Genomic DNA, 17,681 nt, shown 5'->3' with positions numbered 1-17,681 from the left:
GCAGATGTAAGACTTAAAGGGACAGTGTATCCCCAAAATTCTATTATATACCTGCTCTCATGTCATCCTCAAGTAAGTTTGTTTTTATTGTGATATACAGGTGATTTTTTTTCAGAATATTGAGTATGCTTTTGTGCAAACGTTAAAAGTGGATGGTGGCCATCAAGATCAAAAGATCCCAAAAACTTAAGAAAAAAGATAGTGAATACATTTACTTGCCAATTATCATTTACTTACTGTACATCATCCATGTTTGGGAGAATATGAGAGTGTTTATGTTTGTTCTTTGTCAAACACAAAGGCATATCTAATTTCTATAGAATGACAATGGATGGGGACCAGGGACAGCAAGTAAATGATGACCGAATTTAAGTTTTGGGTGAACGTTTTTTTTTTTTAAGAAATGGTTGCCTTGCATCGCAGGATATCTTCATTCCACAAATGCTTTACTGTTGATTAAAGTTTATTGTACTTTGCTAAAACTATTAAAACATTTCTGTTTATTTAAATTAAAATAAAATGCCGGCCTAAGTATTATAAATAGTACTAAGATAAATGAAAATTAGGAATATTGGCTATGCACAAAGTGACATGAGTTTAAGTTAAGGCACTTAAATTATTAACTAAAAATAAATGAAAAATAAGCTAAACTGAAATTAAAATAAAATCAACATAGCAAAATAAAAAATAAACAAAAATAATAAAATGACAAAAGCACCTAAGAAAATGTAAAAATAAAAGTTAATTCAAAATATGAATAAAACTACAGTAAAACTGAAATCAAAACTATAATAACTAGAGCATTGTTCTACATTATAACACTTTATTTAACACTTTTATTTAGCATTTTATTTCTAGAACCGGGCATATGTCATTTCTTGTGCGTTTACGTTCATCCCATTGTGAGATACATATGTTTTAGGAAGCTGTCCAGGTCGGCTGGATCCAGGGCTTGTGGTGGAGTCAGCAGGTTAAGAAGGGCACCGGAGGTGAAATGAGCAGCTCACAGGAAATAGGATCCATTAGCCCTCGGGGCTCATAACTAAAGCACAGATACACAGGTTCACACTTTGGTCCCTCTATTAGGGCTTAATTCATCTCTCTCCCTGAACCTTCAGAGAACGACTCAACTGCTAAACTGTCGTCTCACAGGAACAATGTCAAGGAACAATGTCAAGGATCATCTTTATCCTACACAGAATGTGAAAGGGTCTGCGTAAGAGATGTTTAGCATCTAGATTTTTTTTGTCCGCTCATAGCAGGAATTGATGACGATTGGTCCTTGGTTTAAAGTAAACCAACAATTTATGCAATTTATATTTATGCATCACATTATCTATGACGTAAAATATGTTGAATATGTTCTTAAGAAATTGTGAGCATAAGCCATCCAAGACATCTTAAATGACAAAGTTACTTGGTTATTAAGAGTTCACCGTATATTTGTTTGTTTTTCAGTGGGACCCTCAAGGAAGCCCTCAGACCAGCTTGTCAACCACGCTTCACCCCCACGGTGCCCCACATCCAGGCCAGACGCTCCATCGCTCCTCTGTTCCAGACACAGAGGGCTTCCACCTGGGCAAACCCGACCCCTATGACCTCTACGAGAAGTCACGCGCCATTTACGAAAGCAGGCGTAAGTCGAAGCTGTTGTGTGTGCTTTTTACAGCGTTGATGTACTTTTACGTAAAGCGGTCATATGGCGCGAACACGTGTTTTTCGGTGTCTTTGGTGTGTTATAAGTTGCCCACGCATGTATTAGACACGTAAAATTGCAACAATTAAAGTGTGGGAACAAAAGAAGCATTCTATCTAAAAGCAAATGCTCACCCAGACCTGCCTGAAACACCTCGTGTAACCACACCCCAACAAATCTACATCAGTAAATGGTATGATTTGACTAAGACCGCCCAAATGTATACGTAAGTAAGGTGGGTGTACCTGTCAGTACAATTGCTTTGGAACCTGATGTTCCAAATATGGTAAGAGTATGGTATTCAACCAATCACTACGCACTGGTTAACTGGCCAATCATAGCACACCTCGCTTTTCAGAGCAATGAGCTTCGTAAAAAATCTGTGCGTTTCAGAGAGGCGAGGCAAAGAGGAGATACAAACATGCACGGTATGTGGAACCTTAAATCGTGTATACACATTGTATTACATCTAAAACAAACGATAATATTAGTTTTAGCCGTATCATATCACCCTTTTAAATGCATGAAAATGTGATTTGCGAAAAATAAATAAACATAAAAATGATTTTTTTATTCAATTTAATAAAATGAGCAAAAATTAGATCAAAATGAAATGTAAACACCCCCCCTCCAATAAAAACATTGGCATAATTAAAATAAGCACTATTTTTAAGATGATAAAACTTTTGATTTGTACATTATTTGAAAAGTAGCTTTCACGAAACTTGTTAAGAGATGTGAAATTACTGAAAAAAATTACTTCAGAAACTAAGTTTGATTACATCTTACATTTGCACGTGTTGTGTGTAGTTTTAACTCATATGTAGTGAAAAGCAGGCATTAATAAAATGATTTAAACAAGTCTGAAAATTGATATGAAAAATATTTCTCATTTCCGTCTTTTATTGACGTTCGTGACAGGTTTTGTGAGATTCACACATAAATTAACTCTATATCAAAAACAGCAAAATGATACCAGACGATTAAACAAAGGATTATTGAATACTTATTGACGCTCGTTTCTCTTGACAGAGCCAGCTCCACTTCGGACATTAATGGACTCTACAGGCAAGCTTTTGCATTATGTAATATAAAACACAAAGCTGGAGATGACAGTTTGATCCAATTATGCTGCATAAATTAATGACAGTACCGTGAATGAATTAATGAGTTGGCGGTAACCGCTCTTCTTTTTTATTATTTTCAGTGCGTTGTGATCTGCCAACAACTTCATAGTCAAAGGTTTAACAGAGTTTATTTATAAATTCTCTAATCTCATACTGGTATAGTTAAATAGGTTCTTTGGCTGGTTGCTAGGGTGTTGCTATGGGATAAAATGTTATTCTGGTCCCTGGATACAGCATGCGATCATCCTCCAGCAAGCACCCTTTATTCAAACAGACTTGAATCCTCAGTGTATGATCTCTACAGATGTTCTTGTGTCACAGGTGTGGAGTATCAGGAAGTGGAGGTGCACCTGCTGCGAGAGAAGACCGGTTTTGGCTTCAGGATTCTGGGTGGAGACGAGGCGGTGCAAGCAGTGAGTCCGGAGGCCCGTGACAAGGCTCGTATGGGGCAGGATAAACAGATACTAGTGATGGACCTGTTGGTTCATATCTGTACAGCTCCACGAGCAGTAAACGGAAGCAGACAACTGAACATTTCATTTCTGTTTCCTGTTTCAGTTACTGCACTTTACAAAAGACATATATTTTGGATATGTACTATGGTAATACCATGTTTGTTTGGACAAGTGCTATGGTAAATACTGTTTTTTGGAACAAAGCATAATACGATGAATTCTGTTTGTTTTTCTGAATGTACCATTGTTTTTCAAACATGGTAATACTATGCTTCTTTGTAAAGTATCACGGTGATGTAAATTTACAAATATATCAAGTGTTGCGATATGCATATTTGCATTTCATTATGATTTAATAGATTTTAATCACACATTAATATCCATATCGCTGCTGTCCTTCTGAAATCTTGTTTCTCCATATTCTTTTTTGGCCATAAATTATTATTATTAGTAACTGTGGGTTTTGAAAATATCTAACCAGTAAAATGTTTTGAAAAGTTTTATATTCATGTTTTAAAGGATGTACGTACACTACCGTTCAAATTAGAATAATAGTAAAAACGTCAAAACTATAGGAAGTTTGTGCGTAAAAGTGTCCAAAAGACATGAGCTATTTTATATTCTAGCATCTTTGCCTAGAATTTGCAAAATTGTACACTTGGCATTTTATCAGCCAGCTCTAACATGAGCTCTTATTGGCTTCTTTTCCTTCATTATATGGCCCAAGACGTCCATTTCGATTTGATTTTAAATAATGTAATTTTCTAATAAAAGTCATTATGTTGGGACAATTATATTTTTCTCTACAAAAGTAATTGTAAACATTGAATCATACACTTACAGAATAAAATATTTCTCATTTCTGAAACGCATTTCAGTGGAGTGTGTCGAGTGAAACTTTTCAACAGTAGTGTACATCCAATATAGGTAAATTTATAGATTTCATAATAAAATAGCCTTTTGAATGTAAATGCACCTTAAACCACACAAATTACACATTCAAAGTAGACAATTACACCGATGAAAGGAATTACAATGGATTGGAGCTATAATTGCCTCTTTATTAAATGATGAGCAATAGTTTTAATAACTAGCAGTGAGCATGATAGCCTTATTACAGCTTATACAGGTATTTAAGGGAGCGTCTAGATGTTATTGTGTGTCTGATATACACTCACCTAAAGGATTATTAGGAACACCATACTAATACGGTGTTTGACCCCCTTTCGCCTTCAGAACTGCCTTAATTCTACGTGGCATTGATTCAACAAGGTGCTGAAAGCATTCTTTAGAAATGTTGGCCCATATTGATAGGATAGCATCTTGCAGTTGATGGAGATTTGTGGGATGCACATCCAGGGCACGAAGCTCCCGTTCCACCACATCCCAAAGATGTTCTATCGGGTTGAGATCTGGTGACTGTGGGGGCCATTCTAGTACAGTGAACTCATTGTCATGTTCAAGAAACCAATTTGAAATGATTCGAGCTTTGTGACATGGTGCATTATCCTGCTGGAAGTAGCCATTAGCGGATGGGTACATGGTGGTCATAAAGGGATGGACATGGTCAGAAACAATGCTCAGGTAGGCCGTGGCATTTAAACGATGCCCAATTGGCACTAAGGGGCCTAAAGTGTGCCAAGAAAACATCCCCCACACCATTACACCACCACCACCAGCCTGCACAGTGGTAACAAGGCATGATGGATCCATGTTCTCATTCTGTTTACGCCAAATTCTGACTCTACCATTTGAATGTCTCAACAGAAATCGAGACTCATCAGACCAGGCAACATTTTTCCAGTCTTCAACTGTCCAATTTTGGTGAGCTCGTGCAAATTGTAGCCTCTTTTTCCTATTTGTAGTGGAGATGAGTGGTACCCGGTGGGGTCTTCTGCTGTTGTAGCCCATCTGCCTCAAGGTTGTGCGTGTTGTGGCTTCACAAATGCTTTGCTGCATACCTCGGTTGTAACGAGTGGTTATTTCAGTCAAAGTTGCTCTTCTATCAGCTTGAATCAGTCGGCCCATTCTCCTCTGACCTCTAGCATCAACAAGGCATTTTCGCCCACAGGACTGCCGCATACTGGATGTTTTTCCCTTTTCACACCATTCTTTGTAAACCCTAGAAATGGTTGTGCGTGAAAATCCCAGTAACTGAGCAGATTGTGAAATACTCAGACCGGCCCGTCTGGCACCAACAACCATGCCACGCTCAAAATTGCTTAAATCACCTTTCTTTCCCATTCTGACATTCAGTTTGGAGTTCAGGAGATTGTCTTGACCAGGACCACACCCCTAAATGCATTGAAGCAACTGCCATGTGATTGGTTGATTAGATAATTGCATTAATGAGAAATTGAACAGGTGTTCCTAATAATCCTTTAGGTGAGTGTAGATCCATTAGATCGAAATGTGGCAAAGTATGAGGATATCGTAACAGCATGTAGATATATTTCAATCTGTTGGTGATGATTCATGCTTTTGATTTAAAGGGATACATCACCCAAAAATGAAAATTCTGTCATCATTTACTCACCTTCGAGCTGTTCCAAATCTGTATACATTTCTTTGTTCTGATGCACACAGAGAAAGATATTTGGAAGAATGCTTATAATCAGACAGATTTTGCCCCCCATTGACTACCATAGTAGGAAAAAATAAAATGGTAGTCAAAAGTGCCCCAGAACTGTTTGCTGTCCTACATTCTTCAAAATATCTTCAAAAAGTAATTTTTAGCTACTATGATGGGGGCAAAACTCTGTCTGGTTACAACAAGCATTCTTCCAAATGTCTTTTGGAATGTTAGCTGTTAAATTGCTTAATTATATAACATTTCTAAGAAATGAAACGTGTCAAATTAGTGAGAAGTATAATTGAGACGGAATGTCTGTTCACATTAACTTGACAACTAATTTCCCCTCACAGATTGTAATAGGAGCGATCATAGAGAACAGCCCTGCGGAGCGGGACGGCAGGCTACGACCGGGAGACGAGCTGTTCTCCGTCGACAGGATGCTCGTGGCGGGGAGACCGCACCGTTACGTCATCGACCTCATGCACGCAGCTGCACGGAACGGACAGGTCACTCTGACCGTGAGGAGGAGAGTTCTGATGCAGCAGGGTGAGTGGACGGCAATGCTCCCTACATTAAAAAACCTTCCAGTGACATCACACCCAGATTGTCCAGGAGCAGTTTTAAAAGTAGAACATCATTCATGAGAGATCAAACATTTGGATTGCTTTTAATGTAAGCAGGAATCCTTAAAGGGACAGTACACTCAAAACTAAAAAATCTGAAAAGTTGACTCTGTAGGTCCCTATCCACATTCATTGTAATAAAAAGAAATTTCACTTTGTATTTTATTTTAGACTGTAAGGTAAATTGTATGTAGTTGTGTTTGGTCATAACTTTTGCTGTGGTTATGTCAGTGGTGACTAACATTGTATGTGCTGCCACCTGCAGGTCAGCCGTGCGAGGAAAACGGTGCGTTGGGCAATCAAAGCAGCTCCCCCCGGGGTCACGCCGTGTGCCCGGTCAACCTGCCACCCACCACTGATGTAGTTATCCATCGCAAGGAAAGCGAAGGCTTTGGATTTGTCATCATCAGCTCGCTAAATCGACCAGAGACCACAACCACGATAAGTAAGACATTGCAGACCTGATGCTTTTGTAAACATTTTGATAACCTAGAGACTGTTTTTCAGCTTTGACTAAAGTTCAGTTTAATATGCAGATGTATTATAAGTATAGAATCAGGCTCTGAATGTGTCACGGATGACAGTGTTTTGACACATCAAGGTTCATGTAAGATTTATGCTACATCAAAGCTTTGATAGTCATTTCCTTTCAAAGGAAGTATGCGTGATAATAGCTGATGGATGTTAACCGCATAGGGGTGAATCAAGCTTGTCAAAACACAGCCAGATTACATTTCACTACAAAAGCAAAAGACGGAAGAATGAATTATCGTTTTGCTTTTTTAATTCCCATTATTCTCCATAGTGTTTTTTATTATTGTATTGTAACAAATTCATATTCATAATTATTGTAATATAATGTTTTTTATTGAAATACGTCATTTAAGTAATATCTTTACACCGTGTCTACACCAGATGCAGCGCGATGCGACAAAAGACAATAAAACGCATTAGAATCCATTATAATTTAACATTTTGTCCACACTGGATGCGGCGCAACGCGACAATCCCATTAGAATAAGCCGTGTCGTGTCACGCAGCATCCGATGTAGACATGGCGTTACATTAATGGCATCATGATAAATTACATATAGTAATTTATGTACATACATTATTTTATGTTTAAATGTTTAATTTTATGTTATATATTAAATATAAACCAGGGAAATGTTCCCAATTGTCCAGAATATAATGCTTAAAATTTTATAATCATTTAATTTTCTGTATGCATAATGGTATTTAGTTGTTTTCTCTTGATTTAGCATTAAATACATGAAGTTGGTAACACTTTACAACAAGGTGCTAATTGTTAACAATTAGTTAATGCATTAGCTAAAATAAACTAACAATGAACAATACTAACATTACACTAACACCAATACTAACATTACACTAACACCAATACTAACATTACACTAGCATTTATTAATGTTAGTTCATGATCTTTTTAGCATTTACTAATACATTATTAAAATCAAACGTTGTGTCTGTTAACCTTAGTTAATGCACCATGAATTAACATGAATAACTGTATTGACATGAACTAACATTAACAGGGATTAATTAATGCTGGAAAACTAAATCGTTCATTGTTAGCTAATGTTAGCATTTACTAATGTTAAAAAATGACCAATTCCTATGTTTTCCAGCTGTGCCACATAAGATTGGTCGCATCATTGAGGGCAGTCCGGCCGATCGCTGTGGGAAACTGAAGGTCGGTGACCGTATCATGGCCGTCAACTGTCAGTCTATTATCAACATGCCTCACGCTGACATTGTCAAGCTGATCAAAGACGCTGGACTCACCGTCACCTTGCACATCATCCCTGAAGATGGTGAGTTTTATTGGTTAGATTTTTGCAAAACCCAGAGACAAATATAAAGGTTGACCAATAATAATGATTTATGGCAAAAAAAATCAAAATCACGAAATATGGAGATACAAGGTTTCATAATAATGAATAATTACATCTGACGTTTTAATACTGACATCGCCAAAATCGTGATACTGTCCCTTTAAGACAAAACATGTTCACATGAAATACTGTCTGTGTCCTAGATGTAAATGGTGCTCATTCCGGCCCCGCGTCAGAGAAGCAGAGCCCTATGGTGGCCCAGAAGCACAGCCCTCAGACCCAGTCCAGCCCTGCAGCCCAGCAGAGCCCCTCCATAACTCAACCCAGCCCACCTGCTCCTCATCCCAGCCCTGCCACTACACAGCCCAGCCCCCTGCTGGTGGAGTCAGGCCCTGGAGCGACACACAGCAACCCACCAGTGACTCAAAGCAGCGTCCCTATGAATCACCCCAGCCTGGAGGCCATGCAGTCGGGTTCAATGGTAACTCAGGCTGCCGCAGCTGCTGCTGTGGATCCAGGCATGCCGGGGGCCCAGCCCAGCTCCATCGGATCAGTGACCGTACCGCCACAGCTGTATCTACATGACACACGGTACTGTTTGCATGAGCCAAATGATCATGTTATTTGATTTCATATTTAATAATTGTAAACCAAACAAATACAAATATGTGGGATGTACATACAGTACATGCCTTGGTTATATAAGACTGAATCCACAAGCATGTTGAAGACATTTGGTCACGTATTTTAAAAAAGCTATGCGAAATATAACTTTCTCTTGATTTTGGAGTCAAATCGTCCCCACGAGCGTTTGCTTTTTCTCACAGTCTATCTTTAAACCAAAGTGCCTCCAGCAGTCTCGCATTGCACTTAATGCATCTCCTGTCCCCCCTCACACCGGCACAAGTTACATCACTTAACACCTGCTGATAAATTATTTACCTGTGGATATCTCCTCAATAATAGATGCCTCTCAGGCAGGGCTTGTCGGTTTTCTCACAGGGTCGGCGCCGGAACGCTCTGATATATGCACTGGGAAAATTGGAACCGAGACTAATAACCTGACCAATAAGCAAAGCCCTGTCACATCAGTCACATGAGTGAATAGTTTGATCTGGAGTTCACGAAGTCGTTCAGAAAGAATCAAACAAGTGTTTTGCTCTTTCGGTATGTGTGATGCAACATTTATAGCAGTGATGTTCACACAGGGGTTCTTCATATCTCACAGTAGCATTTAGGGAAACATTCCCGTAGAGTTTACTTGATCGTGAGTTTTGTTGTCTCTTCATTTAACCTTGTTGGTGGCTACAGGTCGGAGGTGAAAGCCAGACAGGATGTCAAACCCGACATCTGCCAAGCCGCATACACAGATTACAGACAGCCGCCGGTGGACTACAGACACCCTCCTGTAGCCGACTACAGACAGCCACCGACCATGGAGTACAGACATCCACCCGCTCTTATAGACTACAGACAACACTCCATCACTGACTACAGACCACAGGTACCTCACCAAACCTAGTGACCTTATTATGTTACATAAAACATTCCTTGAGATTGACACTAAGCATTAAGAGTAGATCATTAAGGGACAATAAAAGGCATTAAGGGATTAGGTTAAGGGTTAAAGGTGAGGTTTTTATTACAGGACTATGACTATTTCACTGTGGAACTGGAGAAAAGTGTAAAGGGATTTGGCTTTAGTATCCGTGGAGGACGGGAATACAAAATGGACCTGTTTGTTCTGAGACTGGCCGAAGACGGACCCGCCATCCGCAACGGCAGAATGAGAGTGAGAAAAATCACAAACATTTGTTGTTTTGTTATGGTTAGCTTTGTTTGTTTGTTTTATTTTGATGCAATTAAAGTCTGACGGCCAAACTGTCAAAATGTTATTTTAAATGTTTCCTGCATTATGAATGTCGTCATGCGTGCTTTATCTGTACGTGTATATTGGAGGTTTTTTATTACACAACTTTCTGGAATACTTAGTTCTGATTGAAAATTTGTATTAGGAATGTCACGATATTTCCACAACATGATTATCGTGCTGCAATTCTCGATAACCGTGAGATCTATACAGGTTTCGAAAGAAATACAGTAAAAAATGCCGTCCAGTTTCTTTTTCTTTTTGACGAATGATCTAAACTCAAAATACAAGTGTAGGGAGACAGAGAGAGTTTGTAAACATTGTGGCTCTAAATGCAAAACTTAAAATTATTGCCAAATGATCGCAATACTATTACGATATTATGTATAAAATGAAAACAATATTAATAACTGAGTTTTAATACCGGTATATTGTGACACCTCTAAATTGTATATTGTCCACTAAACCGACAATTGAATATAACAAGAAACTGATTTCTCAGGCAATAAAATATTAAATGTATTCTCTCATAATTCTGTATGGTTGCAGGTGGGAGATCAGATTATCGAAATCAACGGTGAGAGTACGAGAGACATGAGTCACACCCGTGCCATCGAACTCATCAAAGCCGGTGGTCGACGCGTGCGACTGCTGTTGAAACGGGGCACGGGACAGGTGCCCGAATATGGTGGGTACCACATTCGGCCTAAAGACCCCAAACTATTTCTTTCTTCTGTGCATTATTTGTTTTGCTCAAAACAAATGTTTGGTAGCCAGACTTCCTCCACTGTACACTTGATTCCTGAATTAATAATCTGCCCTATTACTTAAAAAAATGGAATTAACCCTTTAGTCGTAAATGGACTCGTTACCACAGTTCTCTTTAACTCCTCTATTCTATTTGCTAACTCTTCTGTGACTATAATGCAATAGTTCAGATTTGTACTTCCTGTTCTGTAGGAATGGTACCTACCAACCTTTCCATGTGCATGAAAAGTGACACTCTAGCCTCACCCTATTTCTTCATAATGGGACACACTAAAGACACGGTTCGTGGAAAGCTGCATGTCTTTCTGATTCAGATCTATTCACTCTGTGCTTCTATTTTAGTTTGCATGTGTGTATATACACTTTGTGCATCTGAGTATTTTCTGATTTGACGCAGTTGGCTGTACCTTCTCTTTTAAGTATGTGTGTGCGTGTGTTTTGTCATATATATGCATGTGTGTGTGCTTTGATTCTTAGTTTCTTACATATGAAGAGTTTATTTCCAAAAAGAGATAACTCCGTTTTTAAAAAATCTCAAAAATCATGTTTTTTAGTTGTGCATTCCAATTAATATCAATCAAACTGCAGTTGGTTTGTTTTGATTTAAGCCATAATAACTAAAAATATACAGCTAACTAACACAATAAAACATGATAAAAAAGTGATCTCTTTTTGGAAATAATCTCTTCATATGTCAATTCACCTGTATTCATGCTTTTAAAGGGATAGTTCACCAAAAATTAAAAAATGTTATTATTTGTTCCCCCTCATGTTGCTCAAAACCTGTATATGACTCTTTCATCTGTGGAACACAAAAGAAGATATTTCGAGAAATGTCTCAGTGGTTTTGTGTCCATACGATGGATGTCAATGGGGGCCAATGCTGTTTGGTTACCAACGTTCCTCAAAATATCTTATCTACGTGTTCTTCAGAAGATAGAAAGTTATACAGGTTTAAAAAAATGACACGGGTGAGGAAACGATGACAGAATTTTAAATTTTGGGTGTACTGTCCCTTTAAGTGAGATGTCCACAGGTGCTTTACAGGTTTTTTGTTTCTCGGTAGACTGTGCCACCTCCCGGAGTTCTCTCTCTCCAGCCGCCCCTGCCTTGTCGGAAGTAGTCTCACCCCACTAGCGTGACACTCGCCCTTCGCCGTCGCCCATCATCCAGCCTCGAACCCTGGAAAGGCCTCATGGCATTGTGTGACAGTCTGGACCAATCACGCTGCCCCTCGGTGGGCGGTTTTGGTGGGCGGGCGTTCGCCCAAAGAACAGAGGGTGGCAGGTCCACCTAGCTGTCTGAACAGCCTAACAAAAATGGATCGAGACGGATCAAGATTTCGTAAAAGTGGAAATATTCACGAACAGATGTTGACATATCAACCTCAGCGTGTTGTCGCATCCCACTTGCTTTATTGATCCAAGTTTTTTCTCGATGATCCGATAACCGGTCCAGATGAACAGCCAAAAGTAATTTTGGATCCAGAGAAAATGCTTTTGATGGAGAAACAGGCCGAACTCTGAAAGCCTTTTTCTTCTGTCCAGTGGACCCAAGTTCTCTCTTTGTTATCACGTGGAGGTTGTTTATTTTTTGTATAATTTCAAGTCGTTCACACCGTCGCCCCCCAGTGGTGCCGGGGGTCGAAAATTGCAAAATATATGTGTAGCATGAAAAGAGATTTCCGAGGAAACCAAGTATACATGACTTGAACACCACATGAGTATTTAGTTTTGTTATCTGTCTGGTGGGAACAACATTTACAATAGACGTCGTGAAACATTGACAATAAACACACAGAGGACACAAACAGACCGATAATGGAGATACAAGGTAAAGTATGACGCCAACCCATTTGGGCTGAATTATGGGAAATACACAAGGAAGTAAATGCATATCAATCGCCAAATCTACCGCATGGATTGATCCCTTTAGATGCCAATAATGAACCAGTGACGATATGTTATATTGGTATGATTTAGGTCTGTTGTTCCCAGCTGAACATCCGGTTACATATCACAAACTGAACCAGGCAAGGACTGCTATACTGTCTTTCTTATGAAGCTTAAAAGCAGACGCTTTCAAGGCCTCAGTACTTCATTCCAGCCTCATTTTCACTGTACTGTGCCGCCAATGGAGTTGGGGTACCATTCCCATTTCTCTGATGGTTTTCGTAGTTCACAGAAGCGAATTAGGCGAGCTGGGATCACATTTTTAAGGACTGTTTGGTTTGAGATCAGGAGTAATGCAGTCAATGTGTCCTAACCAGATTTCACCAACAAGCAGTTTGTTTGTTTCGCTGGGAGCGTTAATGATGCGAGACGGTATGTAATCACAGGCAATCGGAAGAAACGTAATGTTTTATATGCAGTAATGTGGAGCAGGGTTTTGGATTAATGAGATGTCACCGTTGAAGTTTAAAATCCATTTATTTTCATAATATACATTCTTGATATTTTGTGAGCAATTCATTGCTCTGTGTTATCTCGATGAAACAAGACTAATCGTAAAAATGTAGCAACTCAAAATGTTGACAGTGGCAGTGGCCAAAAGTGATGACTAAAGGCCTTATATATCACTGCCGTCCTTCTGAAAACCTTGTATCTCCATATTTCGTGATTTTTATATTTTGCCATAAATCATTATTATTAGTCGCCCTTTATGTTTGTCACTGGGTTTTGCAAATATCTAACCAATAAAAAGCATTAAAAAGTGCTTGTCAACCTTGACAACACAGTGCAGTGTATTTTCCATTTCTGAGACTTCGGAAGGAAAGCAACAATATAGAGAATATTTGCTATTAATGCTTCATGTTTGATTAAAATATGAGGTGTTTAGTAAACCAAAGTGAAGAAAAATCAACTTTGTTAAAGTATATATTAAACAAAATGATTTGGCAAAAAAGGCAAACAACAGCTTTGTAAATATATGTGAATATTTTATTCTAATATACAAAAAATGCATAGAAAAACAAAAAGCTCACAGAAACAAATGCATACACTGACTACAATTTTATACATTTTATATTCATGTATATTTTGATTTTTTTTATTCTCCTGGGCTTTGATTCAAAGCTTTGTGCATGTGTTGTGTATAATCATCAAGTTTTCTCAAACCTGAGCTTCAGTTTACACTCCAAGCACAACTCTTCAACACAGAACATTTGTAATTCATAATTAATAAAATAAACGAATAAAGGGTGAAGACATACGTTTCCAAATTTGGACATCACTTCTGGCTACTACTTTACTGCAAGTCATTTTTCCTAATCCAATTGTTCCAAAGCATAAGACGAAGTCCCATCCTACATTTGAATTTATCTTCATTGAGTTGTCATAGGTTGCTAATGTCAAAAGAGACTTGTAAGTTGTGGAAAGTTGTAATTTTTGTCAATTCGAAACACTCCTTGTCATACCTATTGTAAACGAATTACTACATTTAGTTTGTTCCTTCGCTGTCGGTGTAAAACCCCCGTTACATTTACTTTTATGCATTTGGGAGATGATTTATGGATTTAGTCTATACAGTGTATGGGTCCGTGCATTCCCTGACAAATGGATCTTGGCGTAGCACCTTACCAGTAAATTATCGCTTTTTTTCTGATGCTTTGTTGCTTCATGTCTGGTTAGGACACAGGTTTAGCTGAGAACTGAGAGACTGAGAAATGATCTCAAATTCTGGGTCTCTCTAGCACGAATAAGTGGGACCCAGTTGTATGTGGCAGAGTGCCTTACTGGCAGGACTAAAGAGCAGTATATAATATGCATCCTACATTAAATACATCTTAAGAGCTGAACATTGGGTTTTCACTTTTGTTATAAGCAGACGTTGCAGCCTAATGTTTTGTTAATGGCAGAAAGGTGATCAATATCACACCTGTAGACATAACCATAACAGAATATGAGTGAAGACATCAAGATGCTGTCTATGCTGGGTATTAAAAGGAAAGATGTGATATTCATACCTCCATCATTCTGACTTTTCATTAGATGGATGCGTTGCTGTGCTGAAGAATTTCAAAATGATCGGGTTCAACAGAAACAATTATGGTGAAATCTCATTGTGGGTTTTGAGAAGAGGGTTTTATGCCATGCAGTGTTCTTGCCACTTTGTATTCATTTACTAGTGAAATTATTTAATGCTGCTCTCCACCTGTCATTTTAATCACAGGCTGAAAACTGTGCCAATGGAAACGCTTTGGGGTGTGTGGAATGTAATTTCTTTGAGATTTTCAGGCAGTTTGGTGAACCGCCGAATATTCGGATACAGTATCTGCACTGAAAATGTTGCATATCAATTTAAGCTTATTTTGTCTTGTTTTTCAGTACAAATATTTGAACATCCTTGAGAAAAGATACATTTATGAATTTGACATCGTAAATAGGATTTAAGGTCTTTTTGTTTACTGAAAAACAGGAAAAATACTGATTAGGAACATGTTTTAGGCAGTGATGTGCCACAATAAAATGCTCCCATGTTCATATCTCACTGATGTTTTTTTACCCAGCACATTATATTTGTAGACCCTGTAGATTCCCGTCATTGGGTGCAGTGAGCTAAATTAAACTGCTGTTTACATGAAGACACAAACAGAAGCAGTGAAGGAAAAGTGTGGATGCATTTATTGCACAGCTCATAGCTTTTACTGTTTGAAGCTGTATCCTGCCTGCTGTGAAAAACTAAAAAAGAACAAAAACAAAAAAACATTTTATATTATCGGGGAAAATATTGAATCTGTGAAAGATGGCACATACAGGGGCCCATTCAGATCAATATTACTGTCTAGTGTTAGATGTGTATTTACCTTGTACAGCTGTACGCCTATAAATATGGTTTAATGTATTATTGATAGTTTCAAAGAATAAGTGATCAAATATTTTTATGAAATGCAACAGTATGGATATAATAAATTTTGCTAAAATCTTGTTTACCTGTATGATATTCTGATATACTGTTAAATAAACTCTTGACAAGGTTTAAAGTGCATTTCGTAATTTTCATTTGACTCGTTTTGAGAGGTTTTTATAGCACTGAAAATAATAAAGGTTCAATTTGCAAATTAAACTATTACATCGGTTATGGAATGGAAAGTAATTTAAAAGAATGTTATCACAAAAACCCTGCTAAACAAGTTTTTTTTTGGTGTCAACAGGAAGAAACTGGTTTAAACTGGTCCTCTCAGCCAGTCAAATCCTGAAGATGTAAGAAAAACATATTTGTCAAATACTTCTGCTATTAAATAATAAATATATAATAAATATTAATATATTTTCTTCAAATGTGTAAGAGTTGATTAAGATTTTATGTCTTATTGAATCACCATAATATTTATTTAAAATTTCCTTTGTGTCTTGAAACCATTTTTATTAACAACGTACAATAAAGTGATTATTTCTGTTAAATCCGTGTGAACAATTACGATTCTGACACTAGTCGATGTTTTGCTCCAGGCCAATAGATGGCGCATTGTAAAACATTCATTATCTAAACAGCAGCCAACGAAGAGATTTTTAATCGTTTTAAATCTAAAGAAACTATTTTACAACGTACATTTGTACGAAAATCCATACTTATACATTATGTCTGAGAGGCATCGAAATCTTCCTGTTTGGATGGTCAAATCCGACGATCAAAGCAGCAAAGTTACCGCTGCAGTAAGGAAGAAAACGCAAAGGACCACAAAGAATCGCCCCAGACGGTATAAACCTTTTTTAATAAACAATCATTGATAAATAATGCGCATGTTTATGCCATAATACTCAATATTATACCCAGTGTCATCGAGTACTGGATGAACGAGAGGGAGCTCGTGGAAACAGCCCTGTGTGTTTTAAAAAACAGCAAGGTACATTCTTCACGTCTATTTCATTGAAATGCCCAAATATGGCGTTTATGATGCATATTTGTTATGTGCTTATGACTTCTAGGCGTGTAATAGAGATGAAACGAGCATCTCTGATCATGTGGAAATGGTCATCCCAGAGACATCAGACTCTGAGGTATCAGACGCAGTCTGTGACGTTACAGAGCAGGAGTCCGTCCCATATGCAAACTGCATGAACGAAGGTACCAGTACAAAGTCGGACACCAATTTAAAACCTCATATTGATGGTTCAGGAGCCTCTGGGAAGCTTGAAGAGCCTTCACAGAAACATGACGCTAGTGATGATGCTCTCGAGCTGGTCCGCGAGATATTTTTCACCTGATTCATCTCACTGAGCTCACAGTGAATTTAAAGCATTTTACATTGAACTTGAACACTGTTCTTGCATGCAGTAGTATTTTCTTCAGGAATGCAACTCTAGTCAATTTTGAATGACTTTTGTTATCTGCTGCTATTAAGCTTGATGCTTGAACAAAGGTGATTCCTATTAAAGCAAGAGAGGTTTTTAAAGTGTGCTGTAAAAGCATAAAATAATTTTGTCTGGATTGTCAAGGTTAATGAATCGTGACTGTTATCGTGAATGCATTTTCTCCTAATAGCACAATAACAGTGTTTGCTATTGTCATAGTGTTCTGTAATTGTGATTTTTTGGGGCACTTAAGGTCTGACCTCAGTGCGTGATTTGTATTCAGAAGCAGACACTCAGTTAATCGCTGTTTGCACACTTCTTGAATATTACCTTTGGTTAAGAAAGCATTTGTCATTGTCAAACTGTACATTAGCCATGTACAGTACAACCAAGTGGCTGTTACCTAAAGACTTTTTGG

At 38.0% G+C, this 17,681-nt stretch overlaps 2 protein-coding genes across 9 annotated transcripts in view; both read left to right on the top strand.

Annotated features, from left to right (window-relative positions):
* Window positions 1-16,168, top strand: part of magi2b (membrane associated guanylate kinase, WW and PDZ domain containing 2b) — a 76,082-nt gene extending 59,914 nt beyond the window's left edge. For 2 of the 8 annotated variants that reach the window (XM_057329201.1, XM_057329208.1), the window contains exons 13-24: window positions 1,459-1,636; window positions 2,729-2,764; window positions 3,145-3,260; window positions 6,204-6,399; window positions 6,742-6,921; window positions 8,126-8,311; window positions 8,536-8,923; window positions 9,644-9,836; window positions 9,981-10,124; window positions 10,752-10,890; window positions 11,163-11,251; window positions 12,037-16,163. In XM_057329201.1, coding sequence (XP_057185184.1) covers window positions 1,459-1,636; window positions 2,729-2,764; window positions 3,145-3,260; window positions 6,204-6,399; window positions 6,742-6,921; window positions 8,126-8,311; window positions 8,536-8,923; window positions 9,644-9,836; window positions 9,981-10,124; window positions 10,752-10,890; window positions 11,163-11,251; window positions 12,037-12,093 — 1,902 coding nt within the window. In that variant the 3' untranslated portion in view covers window positions 12,094-16,163. Of the gene's footprint in view, window positions 1-1,458; window positions 1,637-2,728; window positions 2,765-3,144; window positions 3,261-6,203; window positions 6,400-6,741; window positions 6,922-8,125; window positions 8,312-8,535; window positions 8,924-9,643; window positions 9,837-9,980; window positions 10,125-10,751; window positions 10,891-11,162; window positions 11,252-12,036 lie in introns of all 8 variants that reach the window. The other 6 variants (XM_057329207.1, XM_057329202.1, XM_057329209.1 and 3 more) reach the window with 6 other exon arrangements.
* Window positions 16,169-16,437: 269 nt separating this feature from the next.
* On the top strand, window positions 16,438-17,638 carry si:ch211-127m7.2 (uncharacterized). The gene is made up of 3 exons (XM_057329211.1): window positions 16,438-16,668; window positions 16,746-16,815; window positions 16,898-17,638. Exons 1-3 carry the CDS (start codon window positions 16,550-16,552, stop codon window positions 17,174-17,176), a joined length of 468 nt encoding a protein of 155 aa, XP_057185194.1. The 5' UTR covers window positions 16,438-16,549; the 3' UTR covers window positions 17,177-17,638.
* Window positions 17,639-17,681: the final 43 nt, after the last annotated feature.

This window comes from Triplophysa rosa, linkage group LG3 (genome assembly GCF_024868665.1).
Source record: "Triplophysa rosa linkage group LG3, Trosa_1v2, whole genome shotgun sequence".
Classification (NCBI taxonomy): domain Eukaryota; kingdom Metazoa; phylum Chordata; class Actinopteri; order Cypriniformes; family Nemacheilidae; genus Triplophysa; species Triplophysa rosa.
This window is presented reverse-complemented; position numbering and strand designations above follow the sequence as displayed.